At 40.7% G+C, this 22,246-nt stretch overlaps 1 protein-coding gene across 1 annotated transcript in view; it reads left to right on the top strand.

Moving 5' to 3' along the window:
• The window catches only part of plcl1 (phospholipase C like 1), a 101,698-nt gene extending 95,123 nt beyond the window's left edge, over nucleotides 1-6,575 (top strand). Inside the window, exons 9-12 of the mRNA XM_073473067.1 lie at nucleotides 30-233; nucleotides 3,254-3,329; nucleotides 4,108-4,217; nucleotides 5,691-6,575. Coding sequence (XP_073329168.1) covers nucleotides 30-233; nucleotides 3,254-3,329; nucleotides 4,108-4,217; nucleotides 5,691-5,885 — 585 coding nt within the window. The 3' untranslated portion in view covers nucleotides 5,886-6,575. The remainder of the gene's footprint in view (nucleotides 1-29; nucleotides 234-3,253; nucleotides 3,330-4,107; nucleotides 4,218-5,690) is intronic.
• Nucleotides 6,576-22,246: the final 15,671 nt, after the last annotated feature.

The following is a 22,246-nucleotide window of genomic DNA, read 5'->3' as shown; positions in this document are numbered from 1 at the left end:
CCTGTCTTTTGCCATCCCCCTGTTTTCAGAGCACCACCACCAGTTTCAAAGAGCAGTGTGGGCTCCCCACTGTGGCCAAACTGAAGCAGTGCATCCAGAGCCTGGCCACGAGGCTGCAGAGCCCTGAGGGCACTATGGGGGCTACCATGGTGCTGAAGGAGGGCTACCCATGTCTGGAGCCTCTGGTCAACCTCTCCGAGCAGACACGAAAGCTACTCACTGCCTACGACACGGTCAGTAAGACATATGAGTGCACATATTTGTGGTGAAGGGTAAACCTACTACAGCCTCAGCTTTCTCAGCCTGTTGTGTATAGTAGAGTTTACTCACATGTCATTAAAGTTAAGGTTGTAGTCACTATATCTATTTTCATTATGTTTATGAAGTTTTAAGATGTGGCTTTGATATTATAAGAGAGGAAACATGTCTACAGTTCCAAAACAGGCACCAACATCTGACCTCTCTAGTATTAAAGAAAAAAGAATGAATGCTCTTTTACAAATCTATTCATTCATTCTCTGCACTGCACAATGATTGGATAGTGTAGTTCCACCTGAGAAAGTTTTGAATGCCACCATAAGGCTGGCAGAGTCAGCAAACTCGAAACTATGAAATGACAAAACCAACAATGAATTTAATCAAACTAACTCAAATTGTCTACATTTTCTTCTCGAGCCATAGAGCTTCACTACTGTACGAAACTGTTCCTTGATTACAATGAAGATGGGCACTGTAGTTTATTTTGAGTCAGTCCCACTCATAAATAGTCAGCAATACCCAAAATATGTATTAATCAGCATCGCCATGCTAGCAGCTCTTTGAAGCTACTGTATACCCAGCCAAGAGGCTCTTTCAACTAAATGCTAATGACAGAATGCTTACATGCCCACAGTGTTTCCCTGTGGTATTACTGTTGACACCACTGTCACAATGAAAGTGTTAGCGACATGGCTACTGTAAGCAGCCTGGCTCCTGTCTAAAGTAAAACGCAACTGTTAGAATCCCAATTTGACCTAGAAACCCTGATTTCAGTGCTATGACTGCAGTAAAACACCTTGTTGTATGAATCAGTAGGCAGGCTTTGTTACTTTCTGATCTAGCAGAAGGAATGCTGGTTTTGAACTGTCTCAAGTCCCGGTGGTAAGAGGAAACACTTTTACCTGGGGATAGCGTCCGTGGAAAACAATGCCTCGTCCTGTTTTAGTTATGCAATCGTGATGTGCTTCTTATGCCAAAAATTCATCCTTGATTTTTTCCAGGAAAGATTGATGCTGGTTGCAGACTGAATAGCATAGTGTAAGCAAAGTTATTAGAGAACTCGTCACACTGTGCAGTCAGCTCTGACTTCAGAATGATGAGTTAAAGCAAAAAAGTTGTCTATTGCCAGCTTGACATGCTGATGTTTAGTGGGTTGACTTTAATGTTTAAATGTTAAACCATTTTCAACATCTTATTTTAGCAATTTACAATGCTGACATTTGATAATAGGCACTCAACATACAGTAAAGTACTAGTTGACATATTAGAGTCTGGCTCAAAGTGGCAGACAGACCAACTTACTGATAATGGTGTCAGATTTATGGTTAAAAATGTTTTTTTGTATCATACAGTAACTTATGTGCTTTATGTTCACGTTAACAGCTGTCCTGGTGGCTTTTATGAGGCTGTACTTTATGATACTTCATTTAGTTCATACTTGAACTAAATGGTAAAGTCAACATGCTAACATGCTGACCATAACGATGATAACACGGTGATATAAAGCAGATGATGTTTAACATATACACCATCTCAGCATGTTAAAATGCTCGACTTTATGAGCGCGTGTCCATCAACATCACCATGCCTGGAGCCGTGTCGCTAGTGTTGCTAAAAGCCTAGGCTAATGCCAGCCTTCATCATTAAAATGATTGAGATGGTCTGTTTGATCACACAGAGGCACGTGTTCACTTCATCATTTGATAAGTGTACTCCGAGGTTAGTTGCTTGTGCTAACTTTTCTTAAGTGTGATCAAAATGGATTCCATCAGAAAAGTTTTAAATTTGATTTCATAATACCCAACACTTTATTACAGAGTGTGTACACACATCTCCACATGCAAATGCATTTCACTAATGCATAAAACATGCACAAAGACACTTTGAGGCGACATGCATGAAACAGTCACCACACTGTTCCTAGAGGACACACACACACACACACACACACACACACACACACACACACACACACACACACACACACACACACACACACACACACACACACTAACTAACCTACCAGCTGTGTCTCCTCCTACTCGATCTCCTCTTGCATCAGATCAGGACAAATCTCTCCCACTTGTTTCAGCACTCAGCCTTTACACCTACACACACCTCAGTACAGAGTATCTTTTTTCTACGACCATCACTTTGTGTTCATGCATGTCAGCAGAGCTGATGATGTTTGAGTGTAAACGCAGTAAATGTGAGCGTCAGTGTCATGAAGCTACAGTTAGTGTGATCTCCATACATCACACCTCTTCTGCCTTTCTGGATGCACACAAGGCTTAGTCATCACCTGCCTCTATCTCTCTCTCATTCCTGTTGCCCTTCAGCTTGTCTTCTGTCTCTTTCTTTATTTCTTCCATTCATTTACACAGATTTTATATGTAAAACAAACCAAAACAAACTGTATTGCTCTTCAACCCAGAGTCACACTTATCCATTGGCATTGCTAATTATGATATCACAACTGGCTCTTATATTTTTAGGTTTGGCCATTGCTCATAATAGCATTTTACTCACCATGTTAATTGCTGACATCTGGAAATGTGATGATGTTGCAAAAAAAAAAAAGGAGGACAGGGCAAGCAGCCAGATAATCACATGAGCACAAGATTTTAATTTAAAACATTCAAAAATGAACTAACATGATCAACAGGCTGTGACTGTGGAGCTGTGTAGTTGAGTGTAGTTCACTAAAAGTAAAATATTTGTCTTCAAAATGTCATCAAGTGGAAGTATAAAGTGGAGGAAAATGGAGATACGCAAGTACAAGTACCTCAAAGTTGTACTTGTAGTAGTACTTGAGTAAATGTACTTAGTTTCTGACCAACGTTTCAACAAACTACTACTTTTGAGAACCAACTTGAATTGAATTTTGAATTGTCCAAATAGTTCCTTTACCAGGGCTGCTCTGTGCTCTTAAACAGTGATTTGCTTTACAGTGTTGACTTTAAGTTAAACACAGTCGCTCTTCCTGTCCCTTCAGATGATTGCTGCCCAGAAACAGCTGATTGAGAACGCAGACGCTGTTCAGGAGAGGATCGCCCAGGTGCAGAGAGAAGGTAAAGTGCACAGGCCAGTGAGAGGCGAATGAATGGCTGGACAGCTGACGTGAGGTGATAATGAACTGACTGATACTTTTAGATGAGTGCTCATGAATAAAACGACTACAGTACAAGATATCCTAAAAATTCACCAAATGCGGGAGACTCCTCAGAGAATGAGTGTGTCAGTAAACAACATTACAAGTTTAGAGACAGTACTTGGTGGTGATTTTGACAGTATGGATCTCTAATTAGAAAAAAAAAACAAAACAAGGCGCTGTCATTTTTGTACTTTTTGAAATGAGGATCTCACACATTTAAAAAAGATATCCAGTAAGTATCTCTGCTTGAAATGTGTTACAAGTAATTTACATTCATATCACACTGCAGTTCTGTCTAGTATGACTGTTGTGATGTTTAAAAAAACAGTCTCAGTTGTCATGAACCAGTGTGACGGCTGCACAGCAAACATTTACAGCCAGATCTACAGACAAACCTGTGTATTATTAGACCCTCTCGCTTGTGTAGAAAACTCCTGACCTTTAACTGCCCATGTAAATGTCATGAGGGATGGCACTGTCTTTGCTTTTACATCAATCTATAAATCCAGTATCTGACTACCGACCCATGGAGACATGTTTTTGACATCTGCCTCTAGACATTTGCTGTTAGTCACAAAAATAATTCAAGCAAATCACCTTTACACATGACAGTTATAATTCACCTGAATGTGAGTTCTTGTTGCCCACCCACCCCTCTACACTGATGCAGAGCTCCTCTCCTCTGTGTTTTGCAGGCATGGACTTCCATGAGGATCTTTCTCGGCTTGGGGAGAAGGAGGGACTGAAGGGACGCAAGCAAAGCAAAGCTCTGGAGAGTTTCACCTGGAACATCACTGTGCTCAAGGTACTGGAAAAGAATCAAAACTCTCAGTTTTAATAGGATTGGTGGCAGATAAATATCTGTTAATTTTGTTTAATCGCACTTTCCTGATGTTTTCTATCAGTGTCAACTTGTTTAGTCTGTCCTTATGTTTTACTTGCTGTTCATGTAAAAGTGGAACAAACTCACTCCACAGTTCAGCTAAAGCTTAAAGCAGCCATGGAGATAATTCCCATTTTGAATTTACTATGACAGACAAATACCGATCATATTGCCTTTTGGCAGCCATCTGTCCATTCATTTACTGAACTGACTACTTGAATTGGACATGACTGACCATTGTATCGACCTGTTAGCTTTGGCTCAAGTGCTTCTTTTCAATAAATCAAAACTATGTAATTGTCCACCATTAAAGAGACAATATGCAACAATTCTGCATCAAAATGACGACTAGACCTCTGTAATATATTTAGTTGAGTTGTGTATTTATATTATTCCAGAGGTTTCCAACAATGTTCAAACTCAGAGAAATCCACAAGTTTGCTTAATGTAATGGTGCATTTCATTTGGTTGCCTGTCACTATAACTTCCAGGAGAAAATTATGAAGTAAAGTACATTTCCCCTCCAGCTCCATTCAGCAGTCAACTTTACAGAACACGAACACTCGACAATGGAGGTCACCTCCATGGGCCACTGCTGCTGTCAGGTTGATAATCAGGAGCGAAGATAAATCCACTTTTTAATCCCAAAAATTAAAAAGTAATCTCTGAGCTCTCCTCCCATCGGTAAAAGAGCAGAATCTGAAGTTACTCCAGGTGTTTATTCCTCCAAGGTCTGGCTCTGCACCCGACTCTCTCCTCCAGAGCTGGTTGGCTCTGAGCAGCTGAGAAAAACCTTTCTGTAAACATGCACAAAGCAGTTTTGTTTTAGATAGTTTTCTGAAATATCTGACTCTAAAGTCAATATTTTTTATATAAACAATGGATGAAATGACTACACATAATGTGAAAAGAAGAAGAAAGAGTAATGTTCATATAGTTTCCCTCAGCTCTCTGAGCTTTGTATCTCTGTTTATCTTATGGTGTTGGTCTTCCAGCCTGCTAATCTGCTCTCTAGAATCGTGTTTCCAGCTAGAGGAAGTTCCATACACTACAAAAACAGCAAACAAACAAACAAAGGTAGCAACTAGCTAGTGAACAAATTGGATCATCTAGCAGCGAAAGAGTCAGATATTTTCTTCAAAAGTTGGTGGAAACCAGTAACACTGCTGAAAGGAGATTTGCATTTGTCAGGAGCAAAGAAACACTTGTTCCACTACCTGCACAAGGAAAATAAGTAAATCAATGACTGCAACTAGCCACCTGCCAAACACATTCCAGGAAACAATCCCAGCTAACAATAGCCTGTAAAAAAGAATGAAATGCAAAGTTTCCATGTTATGCATTTATTACAATGAATACATGAGTCAAAGTCATGTTTTTCCCTGTGTGCTATAGGGTCAGAGCGATCTTTTACGAGGAGCTAAGATGGATTCCCTGGATGCCCTGAGACAGCTGGCTCTGGCCTGTGAAGCCTGTGGACTCACCTCCTCCTCCTCTTCCTCCAATTCCTCATCCTCCAACTTTTCCACAGCCGAGCTTCACTACTCCTCCCACCGCCGAAGCAGCACACACGGGAACGGACGCATCTGACAACCCCGCTGGGTCTAGCATGCTGCCAAAGATGAAAAGGGAGTGGACAGAGTAATTATAGAGGATAACAGAGATGAGGAGATATGAGAGCGGGAAAGACAGAAAAAAAAGTATGGGTGTAAAAAACACCACAGGAGACAGAGGATTTTTTATCCCTTTATCCAGTGCAGTACGTGTCTAGACTAGCCTAGACCAGAGCTGTATATCTGTTAAAGCCTTACGGGTGAGTTCATCAATTTATCACTGAAGGTCCTGCCCGCCAAGAGGCTCTTCATGAATGTCATAACTCTGTGGTGGCAAAGCAAAGAAAGACAGTCCACTTGGATCTTTGGACTTGTGACAGCTCCTGTTTATTTTTCTGAGAGATAATGTGGGACTTGATATTGTAACTGTGGGTTTTCATCATCAGTGAGGAAAATCATAGACACCTGAATAATTTGTGACAACGGGGCTGTAGTGGAGCTGATGTTTACGGCCCTGTTGCTGTTTCATTTCAGTGGCAGAATGCAGAGTGGAGGGGATGTAGAGCTGATGGGACAGGTTATTCTCTGCCTCAGCATTTTAGCTTGTCTCTTGGGAAGGCATCAAGTGTACCTGTGTGTGTGTGTGTGTGTGTGTGTGTGTGTGTGTGTGCGCGTGCGCGTGTGTGTTAACAGTGTGGCAGGTTGTGACCCACAAAAATACACAGGGGGAGAGTAATTAAATGTACGAATCTTTCAAAGTAGCTTAGATTTTTAGTGTAATATTCCTTTTTTTTTTTTTTTTAAACTCACTAAATTTTTATGGTTCTTCTCCTTTTGTTTTTAGATGTAACCACAGTTAATGCAACTGAACATTTGCAGTCACTTAAAGGAGCGATTTGTAAGATATGGCAAAAATGTTCCGTGCCCTCGCCTTCTGTGTCTGACTTCTCAACCCTGGAGTCATAGTCCTGATTGGAGCCACTGTAAATCACCTCTGTGTTGTATGCCCTGTCTTCAGACTGGTATCTGTCAGTCTTGGAGGCTGTGTTTAGTCCCAGTCTGGTGTCCAGCTGTGTTCACTCTCCCCGCTGCCCATGGTGACTCCCTCCATGATTCAAGGTCCCAATCAAGGCAAACTCCAGGGCCACTGGCTCCACGTCTAAGTAGCTAATAGTAGGGAGCTACAACCAAGGACAGCTAGCAAAGAGCTGCAGTTGTCGGTTACTGTGATGAAATGCTGCCCCCTATGTTTTTGGAGCTACCTTCAATTCCGGCCATATTTTACAAACTATACCTTTAACATAAAGAAAACGTCAATCCTAAAGAAGTAATCAAATGATTAAATCAATTGACAAAGACCTTTTTCAATATCTGATGCATCTGTTGCTTGACTATCTTGGGTTTTCAAACTTGAAAAAGATGTCGGCAGTTCTGGTGACATCAAATGTCAAAGGTTTGGGAGTTTGGAGAGGTGGAAGGTCACATTCATCTAAACATTTGCTGATTAAGCTTATTGGCCGTATATCCATCAGAGGTACATTGAGGATTGAGGATTTGTACCCTTTCTATACATAAACCAGAGTACATGAAGATCCCCTTGCAATTCTGAGCACACAAAAATGTCCTCAGCTAACTGCTATATTGATGAACTGTGTGAAATAACCAGCAGAAGCATGCACGCACACACACACGCACGCACGCACACACACACACACACATGCACACACACACACACACACGCACACACACACACACATTCTTGTTATCCCCACCTGATGGCCTTTGAGTCTGTCATGTCTGCTTGGACTGGGGACAGCTGAAACAGGAGGAATGGAGTGTAGTGGAGAAGGGATGCAGTAATTGGAGAAGTTGTGGATGTGTGTTGATACTGTAGTACTACATGTCTACTGTAGTACATGTGTGGATCAGATAACCTCCTCAGTATGTGGGGTAATGGACACTCAGTCTGTACATGTGTGTGTTTGTGTGTAGGAAGAACCGACTCTGTAGGATTGGTGAAGTAGACTCTATTGATGTAGCAATAATAGTGGGAAGTTACAAGAAAGTCAATGAGGCTGTATAAATCGGTGTGAACTGACTGAAGGATTGAAAACATTATAACTAATAGCTCAGTGATGCTTATAAATGTGTATGAAAACAAGAAGAAAATTGGTGCCCAGCAGGTGCTACTGATCATGGGTCATAGTTGTGCTTACCTGTCAGTGATGGCGTTCCTCTAGGCCTTTGAGTGTAACTCTGTGTTTCTTCTCAACACAGGAGAACACCTGATACTTACAGCTTTTGTACTTGTATTCTTGTATTTGTAATGCTGCGTTTGAACCAAACTTGACAAAGTCGAGCTAAACAACACACAGGACTAAGCTAACCAGATTAGATTTACCTCCTTTGAGTATTGTCACATGAAAGTATCCTCTGGTGAACAAAATGGTATGTTTGATTTTGGTGATTTTCAGGCTTTATATTGAGTTGAAGGAAGGAACCTTTCCTTTCTGGAAAATTCCAAAAATGCATCATCATCCAGTTTATACAAGGTGTTTTATTCATCCCAAAGAAGTGAATATTTTTGAGATTAAAGGTTTTCACCTGACGAGACTGATGTCAATAAAAAAGACCAAGTGAGGCAGGTACTATGTTTGAAAAGGTTTGATTTGAATCACTAGTTTTTGATGTGGTGCACCATAGGAGTGTTTAAACAGAGGATTTGAACAAACAGAACTGCGCCTAAATCTGCTGCAGCTGACAGTAACAAACAGTTTGAACAAAGCAGGTGTGAGGCTAACAGGCATCTGGAAGGAACTGTTGTATAGAAGACATTTGAATGTTTATTCTGCCCTTTGAGGGAGATGGACCATTGAGAGATCACAGCTGAACATTGTAACAGCTCACCAGCCGATCTACCCAGCCAGTGGCAGCAGACAGGATGTAATGAGAAACACTGAAACATGGGGACGGCACTCACCTGTTTAACCCCTTTTAAGTGCTTGTGCAGGACTACTGTATGTTCTGAATGACATCCCATATTTTTGTACACTGTTTTGTTGCCTTTCATTCTTCTACGCATTCCTTTCCCTTTTTAATGCTATTAACCTCTTTCATACCTCCTCTTTTTTCCATGCTGTTGTCCCTGCTGCTCTTTCGGGGGCTCCAGGTGGGGAACAACAGAGCTGATGTACTAAGTCACAGCCACAGGAGGAGGCTGACCTAATAACATTTCCATGTGAGTGTGTGTGTGTTAGAGAAGGCATATGCTTCTAAAAGTAGAAGACGTGTACTGAAGGGAGAGCAAAGGTTGGAGAAAAGACGAAGAAGCGGCTGATATTGAATTAACTTTTCATTGCATGTGTGGTTGGCTGGGCACACCTGCAGAGCTTCATAATTGGCTGTGAGCAATAGACAGAGTGACAGCACCTGCTGTGTTGGTCTATTAATAACATTCTGACTCACTGGAGGCCCTGGGATGTGTGTATATGCTGGTGTGCTTATGTCTATCATGATACCATGGTGCCCTAATTCCTTGCCTGATGATGTAAACTGGTTCTCCTACACACACAGTCATTGCCAAACTATTTGCCATATTTCCTCTTAAATGCGCTGAAGCAGACATCAGCATCAGGAGCTATTTGGAGGATCTCCACTGCCCCTGATAGGAATGAAAACCACAGTTTTCATTTGACCATCTCTCCTGTCAGAGATCTGCTTACCTGCAGGGAGGATCCCTCTGCATTAATAATACATCAGCTCCAGTAAAACAAACCACAGTATTAGCTTTCTGTGTTCCAGTTTATATGCTTGCTGACACGGGGAATACAACTGGGTCAATGAGCGAACAGGCGAGGGGACTTACTATACCTGAGGAGATACAGGTAACAGGGTTCACCTTAATAGGTGAACATTAGGATTAGAGGGGTCAGGTTTCAGTAATTAGATCTTTTGTAGTTAAGCGAACCTCATTCACAGAATCTTTCATCAGCTGGATACTGTATTGACAGAAAAGATCTATGGCAGACTGATGACTGTGCTGCTGCTTTAAATGACAGCTACATGTTATAACCAAGAAAAATGGCAGCTTGTTGTTTCAGTGGAGACTGACCTTCGCAGTGTGTCAGGAGGATACAGTGCCTGAGTCAGTAATTTGTAGCCGCATGAGCTAAATGGAACATACCTGTGTGTTTCGTAGTCCACAACACATTTCTGGAGCTTCACAACAAAAAAGTGTTGCAGCATCCTCTCAACGACTGAAGTAGATGAAGACTTGTTTTAAAATATAAACAACATCAAAAAGCATAAAATGGCTCCATACAGCTCGTCCAGCGTAATCCAAGTTTCCTGAAGGCCTGAGATCCCAAAATGATTTGAAGACGTCATTTAAACCCGTTTTTAAGCTGAAGTCTTCACTGTAGCTGCCAGGCTTAAGGCATTAGTACCTGGGCTGCACAATATGGATATTTTTTCAGCCAATACCAACAAGATAAACGATCATTTCACATTGTTTTTATCTCAAAATGAATTGAAATTCAAACCTAAGGAAAGACGGACTAAGATTTGGCAATCAAAGATGGATAGACTTTGTTCCTCTTATCTAAACCCTTGTAGAACATGTGTCGCAAATTACTGTAAAAAATGTTCACACCAGTGACAACATGTTGGGCTCTCTAGTCTACACAGAATGGCTCTACCCAGGTGCAGCAGTTTGACGTCATGAGCCCAACGGGCTTCTTCTCTGTTTCTTGATGTATCTAAGTGTGTAGATGCAGCACTTGTTAAACCAATGAAAGCAATTTGGCTTCATATTATCGGCTCTATTTATCGGCTAGGATTTCACCAATACTAATAAGTACCCGTTATTATAAATGTATTTTACCGGTTCAATATTTATCGTGCATCTTTACATAAGTTGAGTGACAATGGTGCGAATAGTCTCTTCAAATCAAGCTGGGATCTCAAGGCTTCTAAAGACTTGGATTACGCCTGACAGGATGTATGGAGTCATTTTATTCTGTTCTTGACATTTTAAAACAAGTCCCCATCTACTTCAGTTGTTTAGCAGAATGCTGCAACGCTGTTTTACTGTGAAGCTCCAGAAATGTTTTGTGGACAACAAAACTACACCTGACTTTCCATCGGCATGAGGTTGAGTAAAGAATGACTGAGTTTTCATATTTGGGTGAACTGTTCCTTTAACCTACTTACTTATAATAATTTATAGTAGACTTGCAATAGCAAAACTTCCCAATATATTTGAAATATATAGATTGAATGTGCTTTTATACCCTCCAGGCAGCTAGTGGTTTTAGTTAATGTCAGTAAAAGTCAGCTGGTGGCAACATCCTTAAAGTGAATCCATGTCAGTGAACATCATGAGCATTTTTTTTGTGACAATATCATATTGTGGTGATGCAACAGGATTTTTGTGATGTGCACTGAAAAACCATCCCTGTATTAAAGCCTACAAAAAGAAGAAGCTACCAAACTTCCTTTTGCACAATGTGCATTCACATCATTTCTGACTCAGCAAATCAAAACTGAACAGGACCCAACTCTGTCTGAGCTCCTCATCAGCTCAACATTTCCCCACAGCAGCAGTTTTTTTTAATTTTCAAATGATGTTGCTTTACCACACAAGGATTATGTAACATTCAGGAGAAGAAAACTGAGCATGATGTTCACTTTGATTGGTCACCTGTCTCAAGCAAGTTTAAAGTCCCTAAAAGTTGCAAAGTTATGGAAAACAGTCATCAGAAAGGCAAAGCGTACATGATTTGTAGTAACAACTAAACTTGCAGAAACACCGGTATGATCCTTTAAGCAGTCAAAAATAGGGTCTCTACATACAAAGCATGATCCTTTCCATGCCTCTCACACACTCTGCTTCATATGTCACTGCACTTACCTGAAGATATGTTTACCTCTGCTAAAGGCACTGTGGTGAGCCAATCACTGCAGTGTTTTACTATGATGTTCTGTATACTATCTTAACCCAATGTTGCACCCTGATACCCAAAGTGTGGACTTCTCAACTTCCCTTTAAACCTTTAAAAGTGAAACAGAGCTCTGTAAAGCTCTGTCTCTCACTGTGATACAGTTTTAAGTTAGAAGAATGAGAGTGGCGGAGAGATCCAGGCTAAACAGCAGGGTGTGCGTCAGGGTGCATTGTATCTCTGTTACCCACGTGTCTTAACGTAGAGCTAGCTCTCTCTGTGCTCTTCAGTGTGTGGTACTACCTATCTTTGCAGACCAGTGGTCAAATAGTGCTTAACATTCATTTGAATAATTGGAGAGTTGTTTATACCTGTCATAGTGATGTGGACAAAGTTGTGTAAAACACTTGGAAGTGTGTAAAGGTATTTTCAGTTCGATATTACCTGTGGCATCTGCAGTGTCTGTGTTGGCCTGTGTCTACACCGCTGACCTTTAATCCAGTGTTGTTCCCTCAGCTGTTCTTTTGTAAAAATGACCAAAAGAAAAAAAATATTTATTGAAGTGTGTTTTAAAAACCATAAATAAATATAATTAATTAAATGGACCTTGCTTTTATTTTTGAAAAGCTACTGTGTTTTCTATCTGACAAGTAATCAAATATAACAAGAGTATGTATCCCAGACTAAATAAAGTTATCTTTTCCTGACCAAATCCTCTGGTTGTGTCTACTTTATCTTATCTGGCTCTCAGCCAAAGCTGTCATCATCGTCACATGTAGTCTCTTTCTTTGGTATTTGTCCTCAGCTTGTTCAGGCACCTGATTGCAGTTGTACTGTTAAATTCACATGACATACTCCATTGGCTGCAACCTATATCTAACACAGCCTTTGAAATGCATAAAACTCTATTAAAACATCTCTCTTTCATGTAGTTTTGACCATTATCCCTATTGGTTCTGTAACAGACACAACATGAAACATAAGATTGTTGTGTACTGACCCCAATAATAAATGTTACAGGTAGGTTTGTGTACAATATTTATTTTGTCCATAAGTGGATAAACAAGCTGTTCTCAGAGGAAAATAAGGTCCCAGAACACTGTTTGAAGCTAGAATGGTGGCAGGGTCCGCCACATATAAACAAAGTAAAACGGTTTGAAACTGTGTTGTCCTTTAAGATCAGTTTGTTTATTCAGTTTATGAAAATGCCAGTCATGAAAACAAACTGCTTTTGTTGTCTAAGGAGCTAGAAACACTACTTTTTATACTGACCTTTTCCCAGAAGACATCCTGAACTGTCATCGTAGGAAAAGCACCGATGAAAATACACTCAACAGGGGTTATGGCATGGACAACGAACACAGGGGGCATTTTAGTGATAGCAATTTGAGTCCGCAGATACATATCTGTAACCCTAGTCATGTGTCCATAGCTCAATGCCAAAATAAATGTCTTATTTTCAAGATAAACTGCACATTGTAGAGCGGCCTTTAATTGGCACTAATCATGTTCAATCAGACCTGTCAGGTGGATGGATTATCTTGGCAAAGGAGAAGTGCCCACTAACATGGGATTTTAAATTTGTGGTCAAAACCTGGTCTTAAATCTTTTACTTCAACTTGTAAAAAATGGGAGCAGAACGGAAGTCTTGTTTTTATATTTTTGTTCAGTGTAAATAATAAAGGCTGAATTCCAATTAGCTGCTTCAGTTTCACGGTCCTGGTACTGTGCATGTTGGATCACTGTCACACCATCATGGCTGATTGGGACAGTTGAATAGAACACAGAAATCAATAATGTAAATTTAGTCACAGTTCTTTCAACCTGGCCTGCAGCTGCAACCTCAGAGAACAGATGAGCAGCATGACACCTTATCTTTCCACAAGCTACCTGCGCTAGTCTGTGAATAAAAATAAACTGATAAGCTTAAAATTTAGTCTCTAATGCAAGCACATGAACATGCAAATCTGTCAGTTACAGCAGCAGGTGTAATAACATCCATCCATGGTTATGGTGAATTGGCCCAACAGTGACAAGACCTAACTTCTCTCACAAGGTCTGAGGTGGCTCATACACTGTACATGGTGTAACTCTGTATTGTCAGGAGGGGGAGCCAAACATCAAGCTATTTTCTTTTGGGGCCATCTCATAGTCATCTCATGGGTCAGCCACGTTGTTCAGTGCAAATTATTTATTTGCATAAATATCTCTGAGTGAAAATGCTAATCATTTTGAGAACAATTTTTTAGTTTGTGCAAATATGCTGTGTTTTTTATCAAGTTTTAATAGTGATAGGTGTAAATGAACACTTATAAAGGCTCTGTATCATACATCATACAAAATCTTTATTAGAGCTGCAGCTAATGATTATTTTGTTTATTGAGTAACCTGCTGATTGTTTTTTTTTTACTCAATTGATCAGTTGTTTTGTCAGGAAAATGTCCTGAGTAAAGTAAACATATACAAATTATATAACTGGACCACCAGCCAAACCACGAAGGTATCTAAATCCTGAGAAGATAAAACCAGCACATATTTTGCATTTCTACTTGATTAGTAACAAAATTGTCTCTGATTAATATTCTGTCAATCAACTACCTATTTATCATTTCAGCTCTACTTTATAAGATTGCCGTTTAACATAGGTTTTTTTCAGAGTGTTGTGTTACATAGAATATGTTTGTTTTCTTCAAAACAACCACCCTACTGATGAAAGAAGATGATCTGCGCTGGATTATGGGACATGGACATGTTTAAAGTATGCCTGCCAGTAGATGGAGACATTCCATATTAAATAGTGTGTAATGTATGTGTACATGTATCCCACACTTCACATATCATCAAATAAGAATGAAATATTCCTCCCCATCATGACATATCTATTATTGTTGTGACGTATTGTCTCTCATCTGGGTTGAAGGGCAATAAAGCCTCATAGTCGCTGTACCTGCCCCCCCCCCTCTTCTCTCCCTCAGGAGGTGTTGAGCAGCAGATGGGAAGTGATGGAACAGTGTGGTAGTGGAGGCGGTGACATGACAAGCTGTCAGGCCCTAATGCAGGCTAACATCTGGAGGTTGTTGGCCACATCACTTCTTGCCTGCCGGCAGGGTCCTCTAGCCTGGAGCCAGAAGCCACCCTGAGGGACATATACCAAGGGCCAAACCTGGGCCTCTGAGACAGGAAGCTGCAGCAATGATGGTGTATGTACAGCAGGAGTCGCTTTGACTTCTATCATGAAATGAAAGCAAAAAAATCAGGCTTGTGTTGAGGGTAATTAAGTGAGCTGCAGTACATAGTGTCAGAGAATAAACTGATGTAAGTGGGTCATCAATATACACATACTTTATAGGGCTAAAATACTAGCAGTAAAATATATTCAGTGTGAGAATTATTACATGGCTCTGCAGCTTTGGAAGACACCATGAACCATCTTTCTCAGTGTATTTATCACAGTAAACAGCTGTGAAAAGACATCTCAGTGAGTGGGTGGTGTAGACGCGACTACATGCACAGCAGGATAATATAAGGCCTGTTAAAACTGTTAGCGCCACTGAGGCACTGTGCTATTAGTGCGAGCTTCATGCTCGCCTTGAGCATCCAAGAAGCAAGTGCCTCTTCTATTTTAATGACAGCCCTCACCCAGAGGTAATTTCACCGTGATTAAGGCAGGGAAAAAAAATCATGTCTTAAAAGTCTCTAAATTGCATCTTATTTATCCACCTTTTAACTAACTACAAAAGGCAGACAGACAATGGCACTGCATGTTTCTGCCGCTCCTGGCGAACAATTATGCTTTAGAGATTCTCTGGTCCATCGTTATATGGGTATTAAAAATGGCATCCAGGAGACGACACAGAGTGAAGCTTTGATGGTAAAGTTTTTGTGAAAGAAATTAGATTTTTTTCCCCCTAAATGTATTTTTTCACACACCTGCCTGATGTATATACTGTCGACCTTCTAGGCTTTCTGAGTTTTATTTTTCACACATACGTACTTTGTATCAGGTCTTTCTCCATTGTCAGACTTTTAACCATGGCAGCAGTGTGGCTCAAGGATTGGCAATGTCTGTCAGTTAGACAGTCTATCACTCTGGTCTATCAAATTCGGCTGAGACATTCGATGTCCCAAGAGGACAAAGCCTACTGACTTTGGTTATCCCTTTACTTTCCCCTGTCACCAAAAGCAGATCAAAACTTTCACGTAAACTTTGAAATATCTGCAAATCTACGTAACAGTTTGACACAAAAAGTTAATTGTTTCAATGTGCTAGCTGGTGTATCTTAATGACATTGGTTAACAGTTGTGGATTTGACTGTTGGATGGCTTGCCACAAGAATTGGTACAAACATTCATGTCCCTATCAGGAGAAACTTTACTTGATCCTCTAACTTTTCTGCTAGTACCATAATCAGGTTCAGATTTCACTGTGTCCAATACTTTGATATTCCACCAAACGCCTGCAAAACTAATAACATTCCCATCAGCCTCAGTCATAGTTTAAAGATATACTATGTAAGAATTCTTGTCTAAAAAACAACTAGACCATACGTTATACAGTTTTCTTGAGTTGTGTTAATACATTACTCCAAATGTTTCCAGCAATATTTAAACCCAAAGAAATTGACAGTTTACTCAGGTAACGATGTGTTTCATTGTTGCCTGTAGCTGTAACTTCCAGGAGAGAGTCAGAGAGTGAGAGAGGAAGAGGCGAACAAGACTAAACATTGGTGCCAGAGTTAGAGTTATTTTCATCAGCAGTGGTGTTTGTTAACAGTGTACATGGTGTTTGACTGAGGGATATGTGTAATTCGCCAAAAAGAGTCAGATAACTGTACATTGGCAGTGAGATAGCGAGAAAGGACAAGCAGTGATGGTGTGTGTCTGTGTGTTTGAATTCAGGTCAATCACTAAACTCAGCACTCACCAGAGACTCTGGTTCTCTCTCTTCTTTGTTCCCTCTCCTCTCTGTAACGTAAGGGTCAAAAGTAAAGCACATTTCCCCACCAGAGGGGCGTACTATGAAGCAAGATGAGTGGGTTAAGGAGTTATGGTGAGTCTGAGGAGTTTTCTGTGTCACAAAAGTAGCTCTCTTTTAACCTGGCTAGATCACCATGGTCCAACCTGGTCTGGATTTGCTTGAAATTGGCTAAAAAGCACCATTCACTTTGGAAATGCCGTCACTCTATAATCAATAGTCATCAGCCATACTTAATCTGAGCTGGGTGAATACATCATGCATATATGCAAATTTGTTGGGCTATAATGTTAAAATAACCCCACTGAATAAAGCCCTGCAATTACAGCAGCACATACTGTTTGTATCATTTTGTGGTTTTTCGCAGTTTGTAGTGTTCACTGGTCATTTATCGAGGCTGGCCATAAAATTGCAGATCATTAATAGTTCTCTATGTTGATCAGTGGCCTATTACGTTTACATGCATACTTGCATAAAATGTGGTGTAATTCCTTTGAACCATAGTGTTACCATTTTAGGTCGTGTTGCTTGGGCCCGATTTGCTGAAGTTGGTTTCAGACTGCTGGTTTATTACAGCAAATAAAACACTGATTAAAAAAAATATTATAGTTTGTTGATATTCATCACAGATAGTATTCAATTAATAAAACTAATTTCATTTTGTTTTTGATTTGGCCAAAAACTAAGTGATTCCCGTGTGTCCATTATTATATGACAATGTCTGACTAAAATGTAATTCTTGAGTGTAATCTTTAAACATTCTGTATTAAGTTTACTGTTTAACAGCTCGAGATGTTGCAGTTGTCACGTTTTGCGAATTTACACAATTTGTAATTTTCTGCGAACATTCCTGCCTTATTTGCAGTAATAATGTTGCTTTTCGCTGCAATGGGCCCATTTTTCCACATTTTTCATCGAAAATAGTTGTTGTTTCCTTGATTTTTGTGTGGAAGAAGAGTCACATGACACACCAAACGCCCCTTTTAATGTGAACACACACAGAGCCTGAAGAAGAAAGCCTAAGTTAACAAAGCAAATTCATAACCACTGTTGTGTAGTCGTTATCTCTGATTGGGGTTTTAGGTTTTTTAGAGCCAGCTCACACAAGGATAGCCTGGCTGTGTTGTACAAGGCTCTGCTCCCGTCAGGTTGATAATCAGGAGTGATGATAAATCCACTTTTAATCCAAAAGTTTAAAAGTAATCTCTGGGCTCTCACCCTGTCAATACACAGCTCTGGATTAGAGCAGAATACAATGTGTCACCAGGTTTTTATTCCTCCAGAAGATCTGGCTCTGCACCTGACTGTCTCCTCCAGAACTGGCCTGAGGAGCGTCTATGCCCCCCAGTCCGCCCAGCCCTCCCAACACAACACTCAACATATATCTTTTGTTTTGTTTTAGGGACCCCTGGTGGCAGAAATGACATTTTGTGTGCTAAAGTTTTGTGTTAATTAGCAAATGTTAGCATCCTACCATGCCAAACTAAGATGGTAAACATTACCACATCTAAATACTAGCATTGTCATTGTGATCATGTTAGCATTTAGCTCAAACCAGCACTGTACCAAAAGTACAGCCTCAACGAGATTCTTAGTCTTGTTTTCTTTCTTTCACTGTTGGGTTCAGCTCTTCTCTCCTTCACCATTCTTTATCCTCCTCCATTTTGAAAGATACAGGTCAGATGCATTGCTGTTATCAAAACCAAGACAACTTAATTTGAAAGAGAGCCACCAGAAAGTGTTTCTTATTGAATCAATCCCAAAAATCAGGCTGGAGGGAAGGTCCCATTAACAGCACTCGTCTCTACAAATCACTCTCTATTGTGTAAGGTAGAGAGGAGCTGTCGAGCAGTTTACGTGGATAATTACATTCACCAGACTCACTTTTGCACCTCTCTGAGTGCTCTCGCTCCAGAAGACCCGACAAGTCCCACCCCCTTACCTGAGCAATCACACACCATCTTCACAGACATTGTATTATAATCACAGCCATTCACAACTCGCTAAAGTTATAATATACCTCCTGAATCATTCCTCCTACTCTGAGCTTTTCATTCATTTTCTCACTTGATTGCACGCTGGACTTATCAATCAACAGTTAGTCAGTGAGTTAGTCACACAGTCACCCAGACTGTCACCTTAGGTTCTTTAGGAACTGCTTTGCAAATGGCTGAAACACTTGTATATTGAATTGTAGTGCCTTTTTTTCCACAAGCAGCCACTCACACACATACACACACCCCTCGAGCTAATGTTGCTAATGTTAATAGCCTGTGCTGCTTTAATTGGTTCCTAAACGCTGTAAGCAGGGTTCCCACTGTGTGTTTAATGAACAGGTAGCACTCCATGATTACAGCAATCTCAACCCACCACCCCGCTGCTACAGACTCCCTTCACACACACACACACACACACGAACAGACGCCACACACACTGTCCCCAGCCTCGTACGCAAATGGACAAAGGCAATTTGAGAGGCTCCTGTGCACTGCAGGATGCTGGGTAAATTAGAGATGAGGATGGGAGGGAGAGAGAGAGCAGGCGAGGGACACAACAAAAGAAAATGAGGGGAGATGAGCGCAAAAAAATGATTACTGGTTTATGAAGGGAAGAAGAGGTGGAATCATTTCATAGCACATGGCCGTGTGTGAACAGTAGGTGATTTGCTCCTGTGCGAGCTTGAATGTGTGTGTGCGGTGAAGAAGCTTGGCTGATTATAAAATGTGTGTCTTCCTTGTGTCATTTTGTTGTAATGGTGTTTGTCATCCATAGAGTGTCTGTGTGTGTGCTGTTTTTTTTTTTTGCTGTAGATTTCCATCAGATTCATCAAATTATTGAAAACGTTCTCAAGAGTTACTTGAGAGACAAACTTCTTGGCCTCTATTCTGATGCTCCTTTAAATGCCTCCTTTCCTTTCCTTTCCTTTCCTTTCCTTTCCTTTCCTTTCCTTTCCTTTCCTTTCCTTTCCTTTCCTTTCCTCTCTTCTCCATCTGTTAGTCCTTGTCTATCCTGAGGCACAGAGTCAGAAGCTCCTCTTCTCAGTCGGCTGATGAAGATGTGAGATGACAGCCATCTCCCCATTTTTCGACAGGACTGCTCACACAGGATGAATAGAAACAGAGGTGGGTCTCATTGGAGGCCTGTATATATGTACGGCTGGGTGGCAAACCTCATGTTGTATACATATTTGTTCAAACATGTGCAAGTTGCTCAGTAATCCTCCCCACTCTGTTTCCCCTCCCACACATGTATATAAACAGGCAGGCCGCTGCCCATCTCAGCCACCATGGGGGAGATATGATGGGTGAGGTTAGTGAGAAGGGGGATGGTGAGGGAAGGGTGCATGAGCTGCCTCTGCCAGATGCCCTTTGTAAATAAGCACAGAGTCCTTAGAGGGGCGCCGTCGGGCGTCCTGACTCACCCGTCCCGAAGGACGCAATCAGGGTGTCCCCCTCCCTACCTTGTGTAAGGGGTAAGGAGGGGTGAGGACAGGAGAAGGTCTGGTCTGTATGTGCCTGGTGCTGACACAGAGGAGCTGTGGGTCTAATTCATTAAACCAGCCTTCTAATATAAACAGTCATTCATTTCGCTGCCTGACACTGGGCCGTCTGGACAATGTGAAGAGCCCCAATAGAACTGCCATACACTGCTGTTTGTGTGTGTGTGTGTGTGTGTGTGTGTGTGTGTGTGTGTGTGTGTGTGTGTGTGTGTGTGTGTGTGTGTGTGTGTGTGTGTGTGTGTGAGAAGAGAGGGAGAGCATGTTGGAGCCTGACTGTTTGTGTGTATGAAGTCTCAGAGAGCCTGGTGCTCCCAAGCAGGTACAGTGAGGCTAACCAGAGGCTTCATGAGCCTCCACGCAGTTCACACAACAACTGAAATTCAAAATCCAGCAAAATAATGTGATTTTATGATAAAAGGAGGACATTGAAATGTTGCTTACTCCTGTTAGCTGAACTATTAGTGATTCATAACTGTCAACTCTGCAGCTGGTGAGCGTGAGTACCTGACATGTAAGACTAAATAAACCTTTTAAACCTCTGAGCACAGACTGCCTCACCGTACTTATTAGAGATATTAGAATATATATACAGTACATAATAATAATAATGATAATACTAATAATAATAATAATAAACTTTATTTACTGGGCAATTATCAAATCAAAGTCCAAAGCAAGAAGAGCTAAATTAAAATTGAAAATAATATTCAAGAAACCAGAAAACAAAACCAGTAAAATAAAGCACCTCAGATAAAATCAGATAAACGTACAAGTTCAAAAGAAGACAGTGACTCAGACAGCCTTATTGCATCGAGCAGGTTGTTCCAGAACCTGATGGCAAAAGCTCTGTCTCTCCATTCATAAGGGATTAAATGGTCTGAAACGTAATCTGGAGCCAGGCCATGAAGAGCGACTAAAAATAATCAATAATATCTTAAAATCAGTTGTTAAACAAACAGACAATGAGACAATGAAAAGAGGTTAAAACAGGTGAGATGTGACTGTTATTCTTAGTTTGTAGTTAAACAGAGGTAAGAAAATAAATGACATAGTATTGATACATATCAGGAGAAAGTGTGAACCTGTACGATTTAGACAAAAGACAAATAAAAAGTGATTGCTGCTGAGACCTTACAATAGAGTAATGAATAATGCAAGCAAATACAGTACAAAAGTTCAGATTTCATATATATCAGAAGCAAAATGCACAGGTGAAGTAATCAAAATATTCAAATTTTATTGCTGCACAAGATGACAAAAAACTTTAATCCCCATTTTTAATCTCTGCTTAACTTGCAAATAAAAAACTAATGCTTACACACACACACACACACACACACACACACACACACACACACCACTTTTGGGTCTCCTGCAGGGCCAAATTGTTCAGATCAGACCCCCTGTTGCACGCACTTAGCTCCATGTCTTGTCTTGTTCTTTTGCGATAAAGTGTTCTCCTTTGTGAATCTGACGGAGGAGAATGGAAGAAGACACAAACGACCCAGAGTGCTGGAAGAAGACAGTGAATGAATGTCTTTAGAGGTAATGATGAGTAATCTTTTTTTTTTCTGTGAGGTAAGTGCTGGGAGAATTTGTCTGTGTAAAATCACCCAAATCTTTGCAGGTTTACCTACATTGAGTTGGACAATTTTATTGAAAATAATTTTACCAAAAAGAGGAAGACAGAAAATTGGATGTGTCAAATTATCAATTTTATTGTTGATCAGATGAAGTTGAAGCTTCAGACTATATCGGTGGCAGATCTCCACTGACCAACAGTGTGGCCAGCTGTTATTCAGGGACACGTTGACAGTAGACACAGTCGTCGACAACAGACAGACAGACAGTACACACCCACTGAGACTGATACTGAATGTGGAATGTGGGTTTTATGGGCTTACAAATGCACACATACACACACAAACTATACACACATGTATGCGCACACACGCAGACACACACATGCGTACACACCCATCCGT

This window comes from Pagrus major, chromosome 9, assembly GCF_040436345.1.
Source record: "Pagrus major chromosome 9, Pma_NU_1.0".
NCBI lineage: Eukaryota > Metazoa > Chordata > Actinopteri > Spariformes > Sparidae > Pagrus > Pagrus major.
Note: the sequence above shows the minus strand (reverse complement) of the source record. Positions and strands in the feature narration are given on the sequence as shown.